This window comes from Ambystoma mexicanum, chromosome 14, assembly GCF_040938575.1.
Source record: "Ambystoma mexicanum isolate Mex_15411 chromosome 14, UKY_AmexF1_1, whole genome shotgun sequence".
Lineage (NCBI taxonomy): Eukaryota > Metazoa > Chordata > Amphibia > Caudata > Ambystomatidae > Ambystoma > Ambystoma mexicanum.
Genome location: NC_090940.1, coordinates 160,314,120 through 160,333,646, shown reverse-complemented (window position 1 = coordinate 160,333,646; position 19,527 = coordinate 160,314,120). Strand labels below are relative to the sequence as shown.

The following is a 19,527-nucleotide window of genomic DNA, read 5'->3' as shown; positions in this document are numbered from 1 at the left end:
ACGAAGAGAGGATATTTTCTTCCAATAGTGTGTGGGGGGGGAGGGCTAAGTCCACCCTCTGCAAATAATGGGTGGACTCCGTCCACCAGCGTGTACCCTCGACATGAGCCCTGGCCAGCAGGGAATGTAGCGTGTAACCGCACAGTGGTTCCCCCAGGGCTAGTATATCTGAAAAAAATGCCTCGAAAAGGAGCAAAACTCCCTTAAACTAAACATTGCATGTCGGCCATTAAAACAGCGAGCTAGGGGAGAAAAACAGGTTTGCAGAGGTAGGTATCGATGGATGGAGGGTGTCTACCAGGATGGCGGGTAAACCCCCAATAAAAGGCAGGAGGGGTAAGTTGGTTCAAAAAAATGTATTTGAGAAAATAAATGTGGCCAATACGTGCAGGAAGAAAGCCCACAGAACCCTGTAAAGCCCACCCTGGTCTCATTGCGAGTTCCACGCGCACCGACAGAAGTCCTCTGCGCCCGCCTAGTTGCCAAGGGATCCGCCCAGGACTCCAGCACCCCGCCCTTCTAAAGGCGAGCCCTGCCCACAGCACTGGCTGCCCTTCCGTGTCCTGCAGACCTGCTTCCAAAATTGGCTGAGCAGATTTTCAAATGTAAACAAATATGGCTGGCCACAGATATAAAAATAGGACTACGGGCAGTGGAGCTGTTGGGACTTCACTTCAGCAGCGAGGAAAAATGGTGGGGCGAGAACTCCAGACATTCCGCAGAATAAAGTGAGCGGATTTAGGACTCTGGGTACCAAATTCAAAAGAGCTTTTGCTCTGATTCAGCTTGCAGGCAGGGATGGCGCCAGGGCCTTTCAACCTTTTCAATGAAAGGAGCCTCGAGGCTTAGGGGGCCCCCAGCAACTGCCCCCATGTTGCTAGTCAGTAGTTGTATAACGTTGCAATAGATTACTTTCTGTAATATTTTCCTTCTGGTGTTTTAAATGTGCGATGTGCAGCGCTCGCGTCCCAAAATTAATTTGCTGCAGCCCTTCGTTTGGAAGTGACGGCCTGAAGCCTCCAGCAAACGAAGTTTACAATGCAAGCTTGGAAAAGTGCACATTTAAAACAGAGAAATACACCCAGGGTTAACATCCGCCGATTATCACTAGACGGCCAGCCAGCAGGGAGCTAAAACACTAAATACATACTGAAAAGCTATACATCCTCTTTGTCAGCAAGAGGCTGATGAGGAGGAACTAGTGTAAAAAAGGCAACAAGGTGATAATCAGGGGGCTTTTGGTGTTTCAGCTCTCTGATGGCTGGCCATCTCGCGTTGGATTGGAGATAAACTCACACTCTTGTGTCTGAATTTTAAGAAGCCTAGACATACGCTCTCTAAAACAGCTCAGGGAGCGTACAGACTGTGCCTGTTCTATCGCTGCCAAGTTAACATACAAAGCATTTGGCGGTGGACTAATCATTTTAGCGTAGATGGATCATTGTCTTCCATACAACCTTATAATGTAAAGAGGTCAATCCGAATTTGTGGCCCATCCCTGCGTTTGGGAATGACAAAGACAGATTTAAGTTCTGGAACACTATTTAAATGCGGCCCTATACCCAGTAAGAGGATATCCAAGCCATACAAGATCACTGGTTCCACTTTGGCCAAGTAGTACCACTGTAGAGTGGAAGGGAATATTTGCAATACTCATGATCAATCCTTTTTAGTTGGGCTATTAGCAATTTTGACTTTGCTCTAAGGCCCTCCATAAAGGCTGTTATGGACTTAAAGGAGGAAACCCTTTTCAACCTTTGATCACCAAATGTCCAGCCCATAGAAGCTTTATAATTTATTAATCTTGTACAACGCACTTAATACGGGAAACCGGTGCGGGATTCAAACCTGGGTTGCTGTGCATTGCCTTGCTTTGAAGACAAATGCGTTGCCCCTGAGCCATCCTCTCAGCCCGATCACAAACTCTTTGCTTCAAAGTGATGTGGGGGGATCAGGAGAGAAGAAAGAAAGGAGGTGGGGTGACTGGGAGAGAGAGGGGCTAGGGGGTCCACAGAAAACCAGTGTGCCCCCTCTAAAGAAGCCCATGGTGTAGAGGCCCACTGGAAAATCTCATGAGTTCCCTATTTTCCAGTCTACCACTGGCTCTTCTGGGTTGGCACAGACCTGTGAAGATGTCCTCTCTTAATGCACTCACAGCTGGGATCCTGCAAGTGGTTACCCGATCTGCTCCCCAAAATAAGGACAGGGGGGTTCGGGGAGGGGGGACTAAGCACCCGGCACTGGAACAGTACCTGCAAAACGAGGACATCCGGTCACCCTACTCCAAGAAAGCCTGGCCCAGGTCCTGTGCAGAATGTTGCACACCATGCTATCAAGGAAATAGGTGATGCCCACACCATGCTGCTGAGGAAACAAGCGATGCCCACACCATGCTGCCAAGGAACCAGGTGATGCCCACACCTGTTACGATTCCTCGTCAGCACGGGATTTTTCGGTGCTTTTCTCTATGGCGCTGCTGGCGTCGCGTTGCTAATCTCCGTTTTGCTACACCCAAGATGGCCACTGTTTCACAGGGGGTTGGTCCAGAGGTTCGGGAGACGAGAGAACCGACTCCGCCCATCCTCAACGTGAAAGTATTTCCGGCACCCAACACAGGACGGCTTTGCGTTGCTTCTGTTTACAGAGACTGTGCTCCGTGAGTATCACTCCTAGGGACCTTTAATCCTTACGAACTCGCAATCCTCACAGACACATATTCTTACTTTCCTTTTCTCCCTCTCAGGGTTACATCCAACGTGATCGCGATTCTCTCTTCACTCTCCCAGGAACTATGTGGCCCTGTATACCCACCTCTTAGGTAAACATAGTACCTTCTCTGTCACCTTCCAAACATTTGTTTACCCCTGCACGCATTCAACTTGCTTTCCCCTTTTTCTCAGCATTCGCATGGTCCAGGCAGTATCGAACTACAATAACCAACCAACCCTTCTTCCCGAACGCGGATCCATTTCCCGAGTATTTCTTTCCCTTCTCTCTCATTTCGGACTCCGAGCAAACTCATCGCAGATGCCGACTAGCCCTCCAGGGTAGAGTTTCCCACATTATTTCGCATTACTTGATTCCTTTTGTTTCTGTTCCCAAATCTAACTGTTGCTTCTCGTTATAGCTAAAAGACTTCTAGCATCCTATGGACGACTTGACTGAGAAGTACCTACTCCAGAAGACTTCCATGGGAGACAGTCCGCATCCGACTCTTCACCACCTCCATCTCTGGGTTTTCTTCCCCTTGAGGGTTTCCCCGGCATTTTCACGCAGTGCTGACATTCTTCAGCACTGTGAGAGAGCGCTGGGTGAATCACTCATATCTACTGACCGTGATTGTTGAAGAACAGGTAGGATTTCACTCTTTGTACCTGTGTGTAATTAGAGGAGGTGATGGATACGTATCTTAAGTAACGGGTTAATACCTATAACAACACCATGCAGCTGAGGAACCAGGCGATGCCCACACCATGCTGCCAAGGAACCAGGTGATGCCCACACCATGCTGCCAAGGAACCAGGCGATGCCCACACCATGCTGCTGAGGAACCAGGCGATGCCCACACCATGCTGCTGAGGAAACAAGTGATGCCCACACCATGCTGCCAAGGAACCAAGTGATGCCCACACCATGCTGCCAAGGAACCAGGTGATGCCCACACCATGCTGTCGAGGAACCAAGCGATGCCCACACCATGCTGCCGAGGAAACAAGTGATGCCCACACCATGCTGCCAAGGAACCAGGTGATGCCCACACCATGCTGCCGAGGAACCAGGCGATGCCCACACCATGCTGCCAAGGAACCAGGCGATGCCCACACCATGCTGCCAAGGAACCAGGCGATGCCCACACCATGCTGCCAGGGAACGAGGTGGCTAGAAAGCGGGCAGAGAACACGGTGTAAAGGTGAGGGAGCCGGAGAACGTATAGGTAGGCCAGAGCCGAGTCAGGGGAGGCTGTTTTGCCAAACACGAGAAACTGGGAAAAGAAGGCAGTGCACATCTTGCAAGGAATCATTTGTAAATCCCAGAAGGAGCACCACTTAAGCTGTGAGAAGCTGACGGGCAAGAGCCAGCAGTCACTTGCACGAGTGGGGGAGTAAGGCAAGTGCCAGCAGTCACTTGCAGGAGTGGGGGAGTAAGGCAAGAGCCAGCAGTCACTTACAGGAGTGGGGGAGTAAGGCAAGAGCCAGCAGTCACTTACAGGAGTGGGGGAGTAAGGCAAGAGCCAGAGGTCACTTACAGGAGTGGGGGAGTAAGGCAAGAGCCAGCAGTCACTTGCAGGAGTGGGGGAGTAAGGCAAGAGCCAGCAGTCACTTACAGGAGTGGGGGAGTAAGGCAAGAGCCAGAGGTCACTTACGGGAGCGGGGGAGTAAGGCAAGAGCCAGCAGTCACTTACGGGAGTGAGGGCTGATGGGCAAGAGCCAGTGGTCACTTACAGGAGTGAGGGCGTAGGGGAAGAGCCAGCGGTCACTTACGGGAGTGGGGGAGTAAGGCAAGAGCCAGCGGTCACTTACGGGAGTGGGGGAGTAAGGCAAGAGCCAGCAGTCACTTACAGGAGTGAGGGCGTAGGGCAAGAGCCAGCAGTCACTTACGGGAGTGGGGGAGTAAGGCAAGAGCCAGCAGTCACTTACAGGAGTGAGGTCATAGGGCAAGATCCAGCAGTCACTTACGGGAGTGAGGGCGTAGGGCAAGATCCAGCAGTCACTGACGGGAGTGAGGTCATAGGGCAAGATCCAGCAGTCACTGACGGGAGTGAGGGCATAGGGCAAGAGCCAGCAGTCACTTACGGGAGTCATGATGTAAGGCAAGATCCAGCAGTCACTTACGGCAGTGAGGGCGTAGGGCAAGATCCAGCAGACACTAACGGGAGTGAGGGCGTAGGGCAAGATCCAGCAGTCACTGACGGGAGTGAGGACGTAGGGCAAGATCCAGCAGTCACTGACGGGAGTGAGGTCATAGGGCAAGATCCAGCAGTCACTTACGGGAGTGAGGGCGTAGGGCAAGATCCAGCAGTCACTGACGGGAGTGAGGTCATAGGGCAAGATCCAGCAGTCACTGACGGGAGTGAGGGCATAGGGCAAGAGCCAGCAGTCACTTACGGGAGTCATGATGTAAGGCAAGATCCAGCAGTCACTTACGGCAGTGAGGGCGTAGGGCAAGATCCAGCAGACACTAACGGGAGTGAGGGCGTAGGGCAAGATCCAGCAGTCACTGACGGGAGTGAGGACGTAGGGCAAGATCCAGCAGTCACTGACGGGAGTGAGGTCATAGGGCAAGATCCAGCAGTCACTTACGGGAGTGAGGGCGTAGGGCAAGAGCCAGCAGTCACTTATGGGAGTGAGGACGTAGGGCAAGATCCAGCAGTCACTTATGGGAGTGAGGGCGTAGGGCAAGAGCCAGCAGTCACTTAAGGGAGTGAGGGCATAGGGCAAGATCCAGCAGTCACTTACGGGAGTGAGGGCGTAGGGCAAGAGCCAACAGTCACGAGCCAGCAGTCACTTACGGGAGTGAGGGCGTAGGCCGTAGGGCAAGAGCCAGCAGTCACTTACGGGAGTGAGGGCGTAGGGCAAGAGCCAGCGGTCACTTACGGGAGTGAGGACATAGGGCAAGAGCCAGCAGTCACTTACGGGAGTGAGGACATAGGGCAAGAGCCAGCAGTCACTTACGGGAGTGAGGACATAGGGCAAGAGCCAGCAGTCACTTACGGGAGTGAGGGCGTAGGGAAAGAGCCAGCAGTCACTTACGGGAGTGAGGGAGTAAGGCAAGAGCCAGCAGTCACGTACGGGAGTGGGGGAGTAAGGCAAGAGCCAGCAGTCACTTACGGGAGTGAGGGCATAGGGCAAGAGCAAGCAGTCACTTACGGGAGTGAGGGAGTAAGGCAAGAGCCAGCAGTCACTTACGGGAGTGAGGGCATAGGGCAAGAGCCAGCAGTCACTGACAGGAGTGAGGGCGTAGGGCAAGATCCAGCAGTCACTTACGGGAGTGAGGGCGTAGGGCAAGATCCAGCAGTCACTTACGGGAGTGAGGGCATAGGGCAAGATCCAGCAGACACTTACGGGAGTGGGGGAGTAAGGCAAGAGCCAGCAGTCACTTACGGGAGTGGGGGAGTAAGGCAAGAGCCAGCAGTCACTTACGGGAGTGAGGGCGTAGGGCAAGAGCCAGCAGTCACTTACGGGAGTGAGGGCATAGCATAGGGCAAGATCCAGCAGTCACTTACGGGAGTGGGGGAGTAAGGCAAGATCCAGCAGACACTTACGGGAGTGGGGGAGTAAGGCAAGAGCCAGCAGTCACTTACGGGAGTGAGGGCGTAGGGCAAGAGCCAGCAGTCACTTACGGGAGTGAGGGCTGACGGGCAAGAGCCAGCAGTCACTTACGGGAGTGAGGGCGTAGGAGACAACTTGACAGGGTGTTCTAGATAATCATACAGTGCCCCTTAATAGTAGTGCTCACCAACATCAGCTTTAGGCTTTCATTAAGTGCCCTCATTTGCTAATGTTCACATTCCCAGCACCAGCTTGGATGCCGGGGGACACTTAATAAGCCCATGTTTTGCGCGACAGCAACTTGCGTGTGAGGTAGCGTAACATAACTGCTGCAGATCAGAATTCAAGATCCCGCAAACTCAGGCAAAACCACTAACCGCTTCTCTCACCTAAAACCACAAAAGAGGAGATGGCGCTGAAACAGCTTGCAGGAATCTCACAAGCCGCATTTTGCATTCGTGTACAGTACTTGTAGTTCGATTGCATTATAATATTATTGGATTATAAATGCAGAACTACAAGTACCAAAATGCAATAGGACGTGAGCCCAATAAACGTCTTCATTGTGGATCTGTGGCGGGAGGGTCAAAAAAAGAGGAGCACATCAACATCTAAGGCACCGCTAAGTCCATCCGACGTGGACGCTGTTTGGACTTACTTGGGGTTGCGTTCTAATCAGGAGGGATATTTGGCTGGTTCCTGAGTGCCACCGTGCTGGCCACACAGGACACGTATTCCAACGTTGCTGTTTGCTGGCTGGCAAAGTGTGCGGTTTTTTTTCTTTAAAAAACATTATTTAGCATTTAACTTACTGTGGGAAATGGCATGGACACATTTAAGTGTGCGCTTTATATTGCAAATCCTATTTTCGCATCTTCGATGTCTGTTTTTAATTGAAAGAGAGGCAGTTACAGAAAATATATAAAACTGTACGAAAGCTTCACGCTTAACTCTGTTGCAAAGGGTGTTGTAATGTTGTCTGCTCCCTTAAATGTTAGATTTATAGCGAATGCTCTCGCGCTTTGTGAAAGAACATCTTGCTGTACAGTGAACCCGACCAGTCCACCTTAAAGGAAGGCACGACCTTAAGGGCAGAGTGAAGGACGTGGCACGGGGATGAGGGAGGAAGAGGCGGGGCTACTAGACCCCGGGACAGAAGTGTGTAGAGAGACAATAAAGAAGGCCATAACCTAAGTGTGCTCCTCTCCTACTATTTAATTTACTTTGGGGTATTCCGCTCCTTGAACCCCCGCTAGGATCCGTACTCCAACCAGTGACCCAGGTGTGAAGGTCAGGAGACATCCGTCTGACTGGCCTTCTAAGCTTCCCCTAAAGTCTGCCCTTAATCTTTAATGTGAGTAACCTGTGGCCGACCTCAAGCAGCCTTAAGGGCACTCATAATTACAATGAGGGCCCCAGGCAGGTGGGCGGAAGGCAACACTCCCCAGCAAAAGGCCTCGTGTCAGTGCAGGTAACAGAACCACTGACGGGCAACTATGCAGGCTGGCTGGATAGCTCAGTGAGGCGAACATGTGTGTCGGAGGCAAGTCCTCACCCTGCAGCGGCCATGTTCCAGTCCCATGAGGAGCAAAGCAACATTAATAGCTTTTGGCAAATTTGTCCCCGACCTCAAAAGGGGCTTTGCTTGCTTGGCAAGGGAGAGATATCCATTGAGGGCGCTAGGCTCAGCACATGTATTGGGTAGGCACGGGCTCCAAGCAAGACTCCGGCTGGAGTCAGTGCCTGGGCTCGGGCCGGGCCTTGCCAAGCCTTCTCTTCCACGGAGACCGAGCAGCAGGGCAAACGAGACACTACAAAACCGGGCGCTGGGGCCTTTGGTAGGGAAACTGCACAATAATCCAAGGGCCTAGAGCAGGTCCCCTTCACGCTAATGACACCGTGGAACTTTTTTCATACTGTGCCTCTACTCTAAATGGTTGACACGTGCATCAGATTTCAGGGGTGGATTGCTACACGAGTAAAGCGTTGCCCTCTGACCTGCGGGCAGCCTGCCCTTTGCAAGTTTTAACCCCTGCAGGCTCGTTGTAGCCTTTAATCCCACACAGGGTGGTAAATAGAGTACCATTCCAAATTGGGGTAATAATAACGGTATGCAGTCAATATATCTAAAACATTCCAGAGTGGTACATTACAGAGTGGACAATAACACCGAAAAACATAACATGAATTAAATAAATAAAGGGTAGTGGGTTAAAATGGGACAGAATGGAGTGGCGTTATAAGGGTGAAAAAACAGGGCTTAGGGAGGAACCCCCAAATAAAAGAAAAAAAAAAAATCTGTGTTTTTCGGTATTTTTTCCGCAATGAAATTTACCACTCTAATTGAGGTCAGTAAAATCACATATACCCACAATAACACTTGTTAATACAGTGTTTAGAATCCTGTAGAATATGGCATGAAGACCTATACAAGAACACTGCTTTATTAAAATAAAAATGGCACAGGTCCCTTAACCAGTGCAAGACACTAATGCAGGTGGGCATGATCCCAGAGCACCTTCTTCCGGCTGACAAGTGCAGTCCTCTCCAATTGAAAGAATGCCCCCCCCCCACCCGTCCCTGCAGCCAGACAAGTGCTTATGAAGTGCAGGCACTCGGAGCCTGAAAGCTCACACATACAACGTTTGGATGCCAAATATGTCTTTTTTTCTAGCACAATGCACCAGACACACAGGGACATCGGTGTATGTGTTGCGGCACAGATGGAAGCGGTACAGAGGGTAGCAACATGGAGGGAAGGGTCACAGCAAAATGTGGAGGTTCACAAGGGCAGAGCAGGAGTGCAGAGTCGCGGTGCAGGCTGGGGGTTGTGAGGTGCGTTTCAGAATGATACGTTCTGCCGGGTTGCTTCTGCCTGTCCAATGCGCGGTTAGTGGGGAGTCTGCCTGCATCGCTGACGCCTTTTGTCTGCACCTGTGTGAAGGAAGCCAACGCTGCTGCTGCCGTACTGTGTGATGCCTGCACTGCTGCTGGCTCCATGTGATGGGGAGGGAGCTTGACATACTGTTGTCTGCCAGTAACTTGTTCTGTGTGAAGCAAGCTTTCCCTGCCTCTGTTAACATTGCACCGTGTGTGTGAGAGTGGGGGGGCGTGCATGGAGGTCGAGCATACTGCTGCTGTGCTTACTGTACCCATGTTCGTATGAAGCATGCACATCTGCTGCCCACATGGTACCTGTTCTGTACAATCAGCACATTAGCAAGGGGGGTCCTGGGAGTTTCTCTGCCAGACTTTAGTCCTGGTTGCGAGAGCCTTACCCCGCTTCTTTAGCTCACTATCTTTCACAGAGGACAAATATCCAAAACATATCAGTCTTTGTCCTGCCCTGGGGCAGTCCAGCACTGAAATGCTAGGCAATTCTCCTCTGAACAAGAGTACCAACAGCAACCCCAGACACGTGTTTCAGTCTGGTTGGACCTCATCAGTAGGGTGAAGCTGTGCCTCTCTAGGAATAGTGAGCAAGGGGTCCACATCTGGATTCCCCTAGTAACTTAGGGTGAGACCCAAAGTTACTTAAATTATGCAAATTAACAAGGGGGGTCCTGGGAGTCCCTCTGCCAGACATTATTTGTGGTTATGAGAGCCTAACCCAGATTCTTTGCTGTACAATCAGCATGTCAAGCCTGGGAGAAGACACGAAAGGCTCCTTGTGCCCACAATACGTATTCGGCATTGTACCTGCTTAGCATTCCATACTAAGAGTGCCAACACGTGCTGACACTGCTATTATATGCATATCAGCTCTAGTGGGAGTGCTAGTGCTGGTGGGCCATTAAATGCATAATGGCACTATAGCATCCTGTATTGCCCCTTTGTAAGTACGGCAGCCTTGCTAAGATGCATTGCCACCACCTCATTAAATGCACAGCAACCTCGGGGAGATGCCCTGGTACTGTCCCGATACTCGCCAAGCACCCCTGCAGAGATGTTCTGCCCAACCCAAAGTAGAAGGTGCATGGCTGAGAAGTGCAGAACTGCCCCATCCAAAGCATAGCAGCCACACTGAGAACACCAGTGCTGTCCCATTAGGAAAGATGGACATGTAGTGCAGTGCTAATAATGCCCCATCAAATGGGGCCAGGCTTTCCGGGAAGTGCAGCTACAGTGCAGCGGGCCTGGCACAGTCTAGAATACCGTACCTACTTGCAGGGAAGAAGCTTCTTTCAAGGCTCTCTCCTCAGCATTAGACCGAAGTTGTGGGGGGTCCTGGAGGCCTTGCTGGGAATAGCAATATGATTGCGCGCGTGAAAAGCTGCGACTGTGGGGTTCAGCCCAGGGGAGGTGGGGTGTACAAAGGAATTAATGGTAGTCTTTGGTATGCGACAGGGTTCTGTACTGCCACTCCCCCTCCCATTTAATCTTTACGATAATGGTTTGGAAGAGTTTTTAATTGGATGAGAACAGTATGCTCCGCGAGGAGGGAGGGAGGGGGGCCTGTGCCCCTACTCGGTTACGCAGATGATCCAGTACTCCTAGCTGAGGGTCCCAAGGGCCTGCAGCATCTCAGCCGATTAATGTCCAGGGTGCCTTCATGACAGAAGGAGAACCCAAGACACACATGTCAACATCCAAGTGTATGGCGGCTACCGGGACATGCCCAGTTGAAAGTCTATTGCCCAAGTATCAGAGAGAGTGAAACAGTTTTCCTATAAAGAAATGATATATTTGGAAAAGATATCTGGGCTGCCTCCCATCACCAAGCAAGCTAGTAACATGGCACAGGTGAACAGGACCATATTGCAGACCATTAACGTGTATTGTTGTTGATATTTTATTTGTATCGCGCTGGTACACAAGTGTTTCAGAGCGCGACGAGGCAAGGGAGGGGAACAAGAGAGAAACAAAAACAATGATCTTACTAGACCCAATGACACTGAGAATGCGCAAGTGCAGGGGAGAGGGAAAGGGGAAAGTGCATGGGCGGGGGAAGAAGTGGAAAGTTTTGGAGCAAAGGAATACAAATAAATTGTAAATAAATAATAAAAAGCAACAAACAGTGGTAGTGCAGCCAGCAAGTGGCAAGTGCTGGGTTTAAAGCAACAGGGTGTGTCTTGATAAGTGCAGAAAAAATGGGGGTTTGGGGGAATGTACGGTTACAGAATACAGACCCCAGTCCAAGGGATTGCCAGGAGGCAGTGTGGGTGGGTGGCAGGGTGAGCAGGTACCTGGGCCCAAAAGTCAGATGGTAGCCAGGTGCACGGTGCAGAGACAGAGCAGATCAGCAGTATGGGAGCTGGCCATTCACAGCCATGTTACGTGTGCATAATGTGAACTCCTGAGCTCAGGGCTATTTGGCTCAGACATATGTTTTTTTCACGTTGTAAGATGATGCATTCACAAAGCAACTTTTGGGGGTGCCGGAATCAGCAATGTTTTGGTCCATAACGAAATGAACCAGCTACATATTTCATCTGAGACCAATACGGGGGGGGGGCTACATGGGGGCTAGTATTGATCTTGCATTCATTATAATCCTGCGGCATCCTATTTCGCGAATGATCTGGGGCGAGGTCTGCTCCTGCAACTTTGTCATGAAATGACCATGGATGCAGTTTCTTTGCGACACATGGCAGAACGTGGGCACCGCTCATCCCTTTATAACCGTAAAAACTTTGTCAAGGGGGATAAAGAGATGTTAAAATCTTTCACCAGATGGGATCCATGTGTCCTGAGGAAGAGTTTAGAGTTGCAAAAATGGAAACATTTGGCACATTACAAATTCAGTTGGTCAGCCGCAGACATAGCAACTAGCAACAAAACGCCAATAACTGCTTCCTAAAAAATGACAAAGTTTATCAATGATGTTTTATATATGTTTATTCCTGTTTATTCCTCGGATGTTCCGTTTATTGTAATTAATCATACTGCACAGGTGTGATATTGAATGCATGCGTTTTCTTGATTTCATCTGCATCGGTTTTATTAGCTTTTATGACCATTTAGGTAAGTTTGGACACCAGTGCACACCTTATAATAGAAACGTTTTAAATAATGGTTTTAAGTATAAATCTTATGTGTTTACGACTGGGATCATGGCACAAAACCCCTACAAAAGACAATGACAGAAAGAAGATTCTACCTAGGAATCCTCCCGCCCCTGCACACTTTCAATTGTTTGGATTAAGATCCAATACTGTAATTAGTCACAGAGTATGATAATGTAATGTGCAAATTCAATATAGATAGATAAATAACAAGATCTTATGCAAGAACTGTTTTTATAGATAGAGTATATAATTCAATGCCAAAAGAAAATATTCAGTTTACAGAAAAGAAAACAATACAACATCATGGTGTACATAAAGGAATGAAAAAAGAAAATGGGAGTCCGTTTTATTCGGCGACGCGTTTCGAGGATACTTTCATTATCATACTCTGACTAATTACAGTATTGGATCTTTATCCAAACAATTGAACGTGTGCAGGGGCGGGAGGATTCCTAGGTAGAATCCTCTTTCTTTCATTGTCTTTTATGAACATTTGTCGAAATAAAGTCTACTTGAATTTGATTCTCCACTGATACCACGTATCCCCAATGACATTTTGAAAAGAACCTTGCTAATGTTTAATGTTTAACACTCGCATCTTAGTTACGCTAGATGCAAAGGTCCAAACAAGTGAGGCAGCTCTTGGAATTCTAAAGCGTGTTGGAAATGTAAGGAAAGGTTAGTTAGAGCTGCTGAGCTGGGGAGAAAAGGCAGACTTGAGGCTGGAGGCCTGGACCACCAGGGCTACGCACTAATGCAGAGGAAGGAAGGGGTGATCTGCCATGCAAGCCCATGCACTGGTGCAAGTTGCAGAGGGAGCTGGCTTGCCGCTGCAGGGCAGCTGCCAACCAGGATCCGTCCTTTCCAGAGGAAGCAGCGACTGCCAAGTCTGCTTGCTTTACTACCAGTGCTGTGGTGTGCCATGGACACAAAAGTGCCCTTCTGGCCAGTGCTGTTTAAAGGGACCAGCCTGCGGGTATCGCTATTGCCCTTCAGTTGCAGTATAGTAACGCACTGTCATTCTACCCGACAACAATAATGGACAAAGAAGACAGACTACATGCTCGATGCAAGCAAAACAAACCATACCAAGAATACATTAAAAAAACATTCTCTGGGCAGTGTAGCGTTAGGAGGAGATCTGAGAACACAGTTGTGTGCCGGATCCAGGAAATCGCACCCCAATACAATACCATGATGACCACGATTTTAACATCTAGATAGTGTCAAGGTACCGTTCAAAGCCAAAACTGAAAACACACTTCAACTTTGTAAATGTGGATGTGGAAAACCCACACATTCGCCCAGAGGGGCATTACAGAACAGGTACATGTATTAGGAAGACTTACATGCAATTGCGCGAGGCCAGGTCCCGGTGTATGAAGTTTTTCGCGCTCAAATATTCCATTCCACTGGCGATCTCAACCATGAAGCGTATAAGCGTCTGGATGGGCACATTCTAAGGGAGGGAGGGGGGGGGATAACAAAGTAGCAGGAGTTACAATTGAAATTCCTGAACAGAATCTGTTTACCAGCAGATCAAATGGGGGGAGGGTGGGGGTGGGAGGAGGTGAAAGAGAGAAAGAAGAGAAAGACAGAAAGAAAACAATGAAGAGAATGAAGAGAAAGAGAGAAAGGAGAAGAAAAGAAAGAAAAAGAGAGAAAGAGAAGGAGAGAGAAAGAGAAAAAGAGAAAAAGCGAGAGAGAAGAAGAAAGAGAAAGAGAGAGAACGAGAGAGCCACCCCCAACAACATTAGAATCTAGAGAGACAATTTTGGGGTATCAGTTTCGTAAATATTTGACTGCCAACATAGTCATACGCCACAAATGGAAACATGAAATAAACACACATGTGTTTGCGGATTAAAAAACGTTTCTTCTATTAACGATACTGATGGGTTTATCAGAAACACCCTTGTGCATGCAAACATGGCCGCAGTACACTCTGTCAATAGAAGTGGATTCATGTGTTCATAAAATGCAGGCATTTCCAGGGAAAAACATGTGTTTTTATAGGCAATAAAAATGTGAACTCTCGCCAGGCAGCTCTAAAAATGTCCCAGGTCAAGCCCTCGCACCTTATCAGTACTGTATTTATTCTCTGAATTCTGCGACTCTTCGATCATAAAAGACTACAAGTCCCAGAATGCAAAGAAACATCAAGAATGGTTTTATTTATTGCATTTATGTAACGGCCAGACCCTGAGGTAACACAGCGTTTGTACACATCCTGGGGAGAGGAAACGGGTACAGAGAGGGATAAAGAAGAACATACAGCGCATCACGAAGGCAATGAAGCCGACTTGGTCGTTGTGGGGGATTCTGCCCGGTGGCCAGAACAGCAGTTAGTCATATTTGTTGAACAGCCAGGTTTTGAGAAGCTTTCTGAAGATTGTGTATGAATGGTTCGTCGCGGCTGCGAGGGGATGAAAGTTCCCCATCTTGGGCGCAGCGACGGGAAAGCTGGCTCCGCCTGCTCGTTTTTATTTGAATCTTGGCGTATGCAATGTGAGGGAGGGAGGCGGATCGCAGAGAGCGCACCACGGGTTTGATGATAATGCACGGAATCGGGTATCGAGGAGCGTCTTTGTATACAAAGCAGTGAGCAGTGATCAGGATATTGAACTCTATGCAAACCTTGATAGGGAGCCAATGGACGCTACGTCTAGTCGCGGAGATCTGGTCCGAGCGTTTCATCCCCAGGGCTGCTCTCAGGGCTTTGTTGTGTATTTTGTTTGGATGTGATCGGGCCTCCCTTGCAGTGGGTGTCCTCGACAGCTGTACCTCCATCATCACATAGTGTGAGTAATGCCACTCGCTCCCCAAACCGTCCCATTGGCTTTGCGGGTAGGAGCCTTGGCTAAGGCAGTGGGGTATTCTCAGTCGCAGCTTTTCAAATGAAACCCGTCCATGGTTACTCAATTGCACTCCTGACTGGCTGCACGGCCACTGCAAAGAGTTCTGTAATCCAAGGAGCAGTGAATTCTCGAGCACCCTGTTCCTTGTACTAGCGCCAGGTTGGCTATTTTTAGGATGAACCGGATGTCCCCCGATGCGCCTCCCACCCCTAGAGAGCTGCCGGTGTTACCTTCATGGGTGGACTGGCGTATAGGGAACTCTGGAGATTTCCCGGTGGGCCTCTGCACTCTGGGCCTCTTTTGTGTGGCATTTCCTAATTTTCTCATAGGAAAAGCATTGGGCTTGCTGAAAATGTGTCATGTGGGGCCACTTTGAAAATAATTTCCAGGGCTTCTTTTGGTCCCAAGTAAGTATTTCCAGGGCCTCTTTTGGTCCCAAGTAAGTATTTCCAGGGCCTCTTTTAGTTCCCAGTCCACCCCTGGTTACCTTACCCGGGAAAGAGCTCCCACTTGACTTTTAGGTATTAAAGAAGCTGCATCAGTGCAAGGTCACTTAGCACTAGGACAACCTTTGCCCTAATGCAAAAAAACATACCTTTTCAATGCATTTTTGCACCACAGCAATCTTTGCCTTAGTCCTAGTGCTTTTCTGATGTTTTGAACCAGATTAATATTTGCCTTAGTCCCAGTCCTTTGCCAACGTTTTGCACCAGAGTAATATTTGCCTTAGTCCCAGTCCTTTGCCAAAGTTTTGCACCACAGCAATATCTGCCTTACTCCCAGTCCTTTGCCAAAGTTTTGAACCACAGCAATATCTGCCTTACTTCCAGTCCTTTGCCAAAGTTTAGGACCACAGCAATATCTGCCTTACTCCCAGTCCTTTGCCAAAGTTTAGGACCACAGCAATATTTGCCTTAGTCCCAGTCCTTTGCCAAAGTTTTGCACCACAGCAATATTTGCCTTAGTCCCAGTCCTTTGCCAAAGTTTTGCACCAGAGCAATATTTGCCTTAGTCCCAGACCTTTGCCAATGTTTTGCACCACAGCAATATTTGCCTTAGTCCCAGTCCTTTGCCGAATTTTTGCACCAGGGAAATATTTGCCTTAGTCCCAGTCTTTTGCCATGGTGCAAAAATGCATTAAAAGAATATGTTTTTTGCGCTTATTGCACTTGCGCAAAGTTTCTGTAATGGCACTGATGGGAGGAAAAGATACAAATCAAACGAAAACACAAAGGCCTCCAGATTAAGGGGTCCCTTTAGGTGCAAGAATATGACATACTTGATAGCCCACAGTCTTCCAATGCGAACCTCAGCCGCGGATCACCTCCGCGCCCCAGGTCTGCTTTCATTCCCTTACCGTTTGAGCCGCTGCCATTTTTGTCGCTAACGAGCTCCAAACGACACTTTCTCCTGGCCTGCTTCTCTTTCAGCCTCAACAATGGCAATTTGCCCCGATACCTCCGATTGCCGCCTTTTGCATCACCATGGGCCAGATTCCCGAAGAATACCATGTGCACCCATAATTTACCCGTGCATGGTGATTCACAAAAAACAACAACGCATGCAGCACCCACAAACGCACTGGATTCACGCCAAAAAGAAGCAAGCATAAGTCCCTAGAAGTGCAAACTAACATATGGCGGACAAAAGTTAAAAAAACAACAACAGCAAAAAAGTTAATATTCAGGTGTGAAAAATGTTGCAAAAAGTGCATTTTGCTTACGCCGATTTACCTGCATCCCAAGTTGGACCTACAGCAGATTGGAACAGGGGTCGGAGTCAGAGGAGCAAATTACATTTTTCTGTGTTAATTCAGTCATACAATTTAGGTCTGTAGGTGTTTCCCTTGTTTGACTTACCACCCCATTGCCACCACACCGGCGCATGCACAGTGGGTGTGGCCTGGAGGTACAATTCACTCTTTCCCATGAAGTCTTAGATCTAAATGTTCATTGCGCTTGGCTGCAAATGCTCTTATCCACAATCTTACAAATCAGGTGCAATTTGCTTAGTGAACAAAGCCTATATCTGCACTCTTTAGATATTTAGTAGACTGAGAATTAAGAGATTCAGTCACTTCTCCTGAGAGCGGAGCCCCTTCCTGTGAGGCTATGGAGGACAGCCTGTTACGCAACATTCCCCCTAGGGGCGGCGATAAGCAGGACCTCACAGGGAGAGACTTCCCTCTTGGGGATAAGGACTCCCTTTCCACTGAGAAACCCCCATTGTCAGTATTCTCAAATATCCAGTGCAACCCTATCAGTTGACAGACAACTTGACTCCTCTTATATCGGTTATTGTAATGTAACAATAGAAGAAAAGTATCAGCCTGGTACTCTGAAGAGTAAGACCATGGGAGTGATCAAGAATACCTGTCTTTCAATCACCGAGAGGAAGAAACCTAAATCACTGAGACGAAGAAACCTAAATCACAGAGACGAAGAAACCTAAAGTAGTTACGAAGAGTGTAGCGCCAACAGAAAAGGACTATTCAGAGAAGCTGGGGAAGCCCCAGCGTAGTGTAATAAAAGTGGAAGGGCCAAGAGAACCAGGAATAAAGACCCGGGAGTTTCAAGCCAGCTGGCAGAGAGAAGCTGGTAACTCAGGGAGAATGCTGGTTTGCATGTTGGCAAATCATAGTAGAGACTTAGTGCCCAAAGTGCACTAATTGGAGAACGGGCTAGAGAGAGATTGTCCAGAGGCTGTAGTCCCTCGAGGGATATTCGTATTGGGCTCCAGACGAGCCCCAACCCTGACGTGACTGAAGAGCAGCACGCTGAGGATGGACGCGGACACGTTTGTCAGACCGAAGGAAATGCCACAAGGGAGCAGAGCGTGAAACGTGGTGGCCAGAATAGTGAAAGAGTGCATATCCCTTTCTTTGTAGATACCACAATGACAACACAGCGTGTCAAAGGAGCAAAAGGAAGAAAGCAGAGAAGCCGTCCTGACTGACGAGAGTGCAGACCCATGGTGGACAGTAAGGGGAAAGAGTGGATATCCCTTTCTTTGCCGATACCACATACCGACACTGAAGCGTGTCCAACGAAAGAAGGCAGAGGAGCCGTATTGACTGACAACGGAAGTAAAGAACAACAATGACGCAGTGACGCAGCCCCATTACACCAAAGGTAAAGGGGGGAGCGGGAGAACCGGGAAGAGGGTGTGAGAAATAGGTGGGACAATCGCAATTATAAACCTTGGAAAACCGAATATAAATATTGGAGTAATCTCATTTGTCCCAGTGACTGGCAGGAATACAAAAAGAGTGAGGATCATTCAGGAACTTGAAAACAAAACAGTGTTCTTAAGTGATGGACCTCCCCGTCCCCGGCACACCGTTAATAATGATCAAAATCAGAAAAAAATGAGGATAATATTTCATGTGTTTCAAACATTACATGAAGATAATCATAAGAGGGTATTGCAAAATCTTTGTACATGTTCATAAATACATTTTCTTTTTTTTAAAACTCAACCCGTTTCCGTTAATCCCTTCATCAGGAGCAAATTTCAATGGGAGATATCTAACATTCACGATCAGTCTAAAGAGTGAGTAAAGGGTACAGTCAGTATCACAGATTTATCAAATTTCAAGAAGTCCCTCATAATGTTTCAATAATTATCCCATATGGGATTCAATTTTCATTCACTCTTATAGTAATGAGATACACAAGATCACTTCTCTTGGGATGGGTAAGAAGTTCTGTTCCTTAAAAGTCTAAAGTGTTACCCCACCTATTAAAAAAAAGTTGTGTCATTTGGCTAATTCTGGATGTTAACAATTTTCTTTCTGAGGGATCAACATAGATGCTTACCTCTAACCAAAAGGATATCGTTTAGGCTACTCCTTCTCTACTTTGTTTCAATTTCCAAAGTGCTCAATTGAGAAATTGGCTTAATGCCATGTTCAGTGTGGATCTAAAATTTAAATTAATCTACAAGGATTCTCTACTAATTTGAGCGCTACGCACCAAGTCAAAAAATATTAGTTGCATCAGTAGCTGTGGTCAGAGAAGGTGAATAAGGAGTGAATCCACTCACGTTCACTGCTGAAATGGATTGTGACATGCACGATCGCTCAATAGTTCAAGATGTAGCCGGTCTGTGTAGATAAATTAGATTGCCTGCAAATGAAGCAGAGTTCTCAGAGGGTGTCTCTGTTGGTTATACTAAGGAGATGTAACTATTCATCTCGAAATTCTCATCTTAATAAAGTTCTGACCGGTCAGACAGTGTTCCATGTTATTAAAGACACCACATTGTTGACAACAAAGTGGCCGACTTAAATAAAGGGTGAGCGTACGTGCTGACGCTTGAGCGTGATGATGTCACAAATTTATTTATTATTATTTATTGTACTGAAATAAATCAATGAGGGATATCCTCTGG

General features: G+C 48.2%; 1 protein-coding gene across 2 annotated transcripts in view; it reads right to left on the bottom strand.

Annotated features, from left to right (window-relative positions):
• Window positions 1–19,527, bottom strand: part of TYRO3 (TYRO3 protein tyrosine kinase) — a 721,378-nt gene that overhangs the window by 149,100 nt on the left and 552,751 nt on the right. For both annotated transcript variants that reach the window (XM_069638795.1, XM_069638796.1), the window contains one exon: window positions 13,627–13,736. In XM_069638795.1, the coding sequence (XP_069494896.1) occupies window positions 13,627–13,736 (110 nt within the window). The remainder of the gene's footprint in view (window positions 1–13,626; window positions 13,737–19,527) is intronic.